This window comes from the organism of the source record quoted next (assembly GCF_019968955.1).
Source record: "MAG: Porospora cf. gigantea A chromosome Unknown PgA_NODE_3426_length_2658_cov_349.569, whole genome shotgun sequence".
Lineage (NCBI taxonomy): Eukaryota > Apicomplexa > Conoidasida > Eugregarinorida > Porosporidae > Porospora > Porospora cf. gigantea A.
The window spans coordinates 1-2,658 of NW_027151631.1; the positions used below are offsets into that span (position 1 = coordinate 1).

At 53.4% G+C, this 2,658-nt stretch overlaps 2 protein-coding genes across 3 annotated transcripts; one reads left to right on the forward strand and one right to left on the reverse strand.

Moving 5' to 3' along the window:
• Positions 1–536, forward strand: KVP18_004821 (uncharacterized protein; the record flags this gene model as incomplete). 2 transcript variants are annotated; one of them, XM_067957819.1, is made up of 1 exon in its annotated part: positions 1–536. In XM_067957819.1, a coding segment is annotated over one exon (536 nt), but the record flags the coding sequence as incomplete, so codon positions are not given. The 2 variants fall into 2 exon arrangements, with proteins under 2 accessions (XP_067809502.1, XP_067809501.1); XM_067957818.1 differs by having other exon boundaries at positions 183–536.
• Positions 537–551: 15 nt separating this feature from the next.
• Positions 552–2,039, reverse strand: KVP18_004820 (uncharacterized protein; the record flags this gene model as incomplete). Its single annotated transcript, XM_067957817.1, has 1 exon — positions 552–2,039. One exon carries the CDS (start codon positions 2,037–2,039, stop codon positions 552–554), a length of 1,488 nt encoding a protein of 495 aa, XP_067809500.1.
• Positions 2,040–2,658: the final 619 nt, after the last annotated feature.

Here is a 2,658-nt window from a genome sequence, read left to right on the forward strand (position 1 = left end):
GTGTACTGGAGAACTTGAAGGACTGGGAGAAGCGGTCGAAAGACCAGAAGCTGCGACAGGCTTTCTTGCTGTTGTTGGCCGTGCAGCTCTCTGACAAGGAATTGAAAAGTTGGAAACGTGCTTTCGTAGCTTTGGATCGGGATCACGACGGCTTGATCAGCGCTGATGAACTCCACCGAGTGATGTCTCAGAAGGGCTTGAGCGTGACCAAGCAGGATGTGAAGCACATAGTCCGATCCTTGGATTCCACAGGCCAGGGTCGCATTAGCTACGACGCCTTCCTCGCCGCGGTAACGGACACCAAGGAAACCAAACGCTCAGAGCTCTACAAGAGGAGATGTGAAGAGCTTTTCCAGAAGTTTGACATTCGATGCGAAGGGTTCATCGACACCACCACTCTGCGGTTGGCCTTGAATACTACTGACTGCCGATACTCTGAGGAGGACATCGACGAGATCTTTGCTGAGGTAGCCAGCACTGGGGATGGCAAGATTTGGAAGCGTGACTTTATGGATTTAATGGCAGCCGGAATGTAACACCAACAGAAACAACTATGACGCCTCGGTTGGGCAACTATGACTTTTGTGCTTCGGAAGGAAGGTAAACCCGTCTTCTACTCGGCCCAGTAGCCGTTCACTGAGCCTCACCCAATCTTGACTGAATGGAGAGGCCATCAGCTCCTCTAGTTCTGATCGACCGCAGATGGGAGGCGGACGCTTGTTTATTGGCCCAGCCTCATGTGTCTCTAGAATGCCCACGGGCACATACCTGTTGGCAAAGGACAGCCACTCCAACAGGAACCGTCGGGTCGTCTGAATGCCCTTCTTATCATAACCCCAGTGGTCAAGTCCGTACTTGCAGTAATCCTTCAAGATGTCGAAGCGCTCGGTTGCAGAAATGTCCCACACCTTTCCTTGCTTCAGTTCTTGGAATATCCACGGCTTGATCAGCGCGCCCCGTCCTATCATGTGGCCATGAATCGCCACGTCCATCTCGCGCTCGTACTCATGCAGGTTGAGAAGGTCCCCGTTTGCTACGTAGTCGATGGGGGATGGTAGTGCCTGGGCGCAATGGTGGAGGTAAGGCCAGTCGCATATACGTGTGTAACGCTGTTTGGCTGTTCGGCCGTGATGGAAAATAGCCGAGACCCCCCAGTTGCAGAGTCGGGCTTGCAGTGATTTTGCCACATATTGGCATCCTTCTTCACCGAAAGAGACTTTCACATCGTCGAATCCATTCCTCATCTTAATTGTGACAGGAACAGGGCTTATCGTGACCATCGATCTCACGATGCGCTCCAGCCGTTTAGGACGGGTGAGTAGAGCCGCACCAGCACCCGTACGATTCAGTGCGTCAAGAGGACACCCAGCGTTGATGTCAATGAAGTCCATCGTCGCGTTCTCTTTGAGAAATTGTGTGGCCTTTGCGAATTCTTCAGCATTTCCTCCCGCTAGCTGCACTCCGAACACCTTCTCACACGGATGACGTTTCAGTAGAGACAGGTCGCTCAGAGAGCCGCGAGTCAGGGCCTTAGCCAGGACCATCTCCGACACGGTAACATCGGCCCCGAAACCCACACAGAGCCTCCGGAAAGGAAGGTTGCCCACGGTAGTCAGCGGGGCCAACACGAGCTTGTTTGCTAGGGATAGGGCGCTTGGGGGTTTGGGCTCGTCCGAGGAGCCAGAGTCCACGAATGAGTTCACAGTTGTTACGACACTCCGTGCCAAGCTCCAGTCATACTTGTTTTTCCGAAGACGCTGGGTTATGTCCTGCTCGATGTTGTTGATCTGCTCCTTGCGAAGCGCCTCAAGGTCCACAGGTGTCACGCGACTTCCAGATTTCGTTATATTGAACCCATCTTTATCTGTGTGGGACAGACCGAAGATGCAGTTGACGCCTTCTCTGCACACGCCGCCCTCGAGGAAGTTGGGGCACTGCGGACCCAAAAAAGGCACCTCAGCTGGAGCACTCTCCAGCAGACGCCTCCGTTCCTTCAGGTCGTGAGAGTATGGACATTTCTCTTTGGCGCACTTTCCCATCCTGGCTAGACCAGAGCAGATCTGGGATGCATGAGCCGCCTTGATATTCCGGATGTTTGCTTCACGATTGCGGTTTTGTCCGGTAGCAGACTTGTGTCGCTTAGAGGGAGGTTCGACCTTCGCTCCTGTCAGCTGAATCCACGGTTGGTAGCTTTCGCTGTGTATTGCGGCGTCAGACCTCACAGGTTCTTGATGAACTCTGGTTTAACCGCCACATCGCCTCGAGCCTCGCAAAGTTCGATCCAGCGAGCCGAATCCATCTCAAAATGCGGACTTCGTCGAAACGTGAAGCGACCAACTACCATGAAAAATACAGCCACACCTCGCCGACAGTTTCGGTCACCTTGGGTTTGTGGGTCCACTCATGATGAATTCTGCGCTAATGAGCAAAATGGAGATTGATGAGCGACTTCGAAGATGCCGTTCCGGTGGTAGTGGATAATGGCTCAGGCATGGTGAAAAGCGGGCTATCAGGAGAGGATGCCCCTTCACACGTGTTCCCTTGTATCATTGGCCGTCCCAAGCATCGAGGGATCATGATCGGTATGGATCAGAAGGACGCCTACGTAGGAGACGAGGCGCAGGCCAAGAGAGGAATTTTCACTCTGTCGTACCCTAT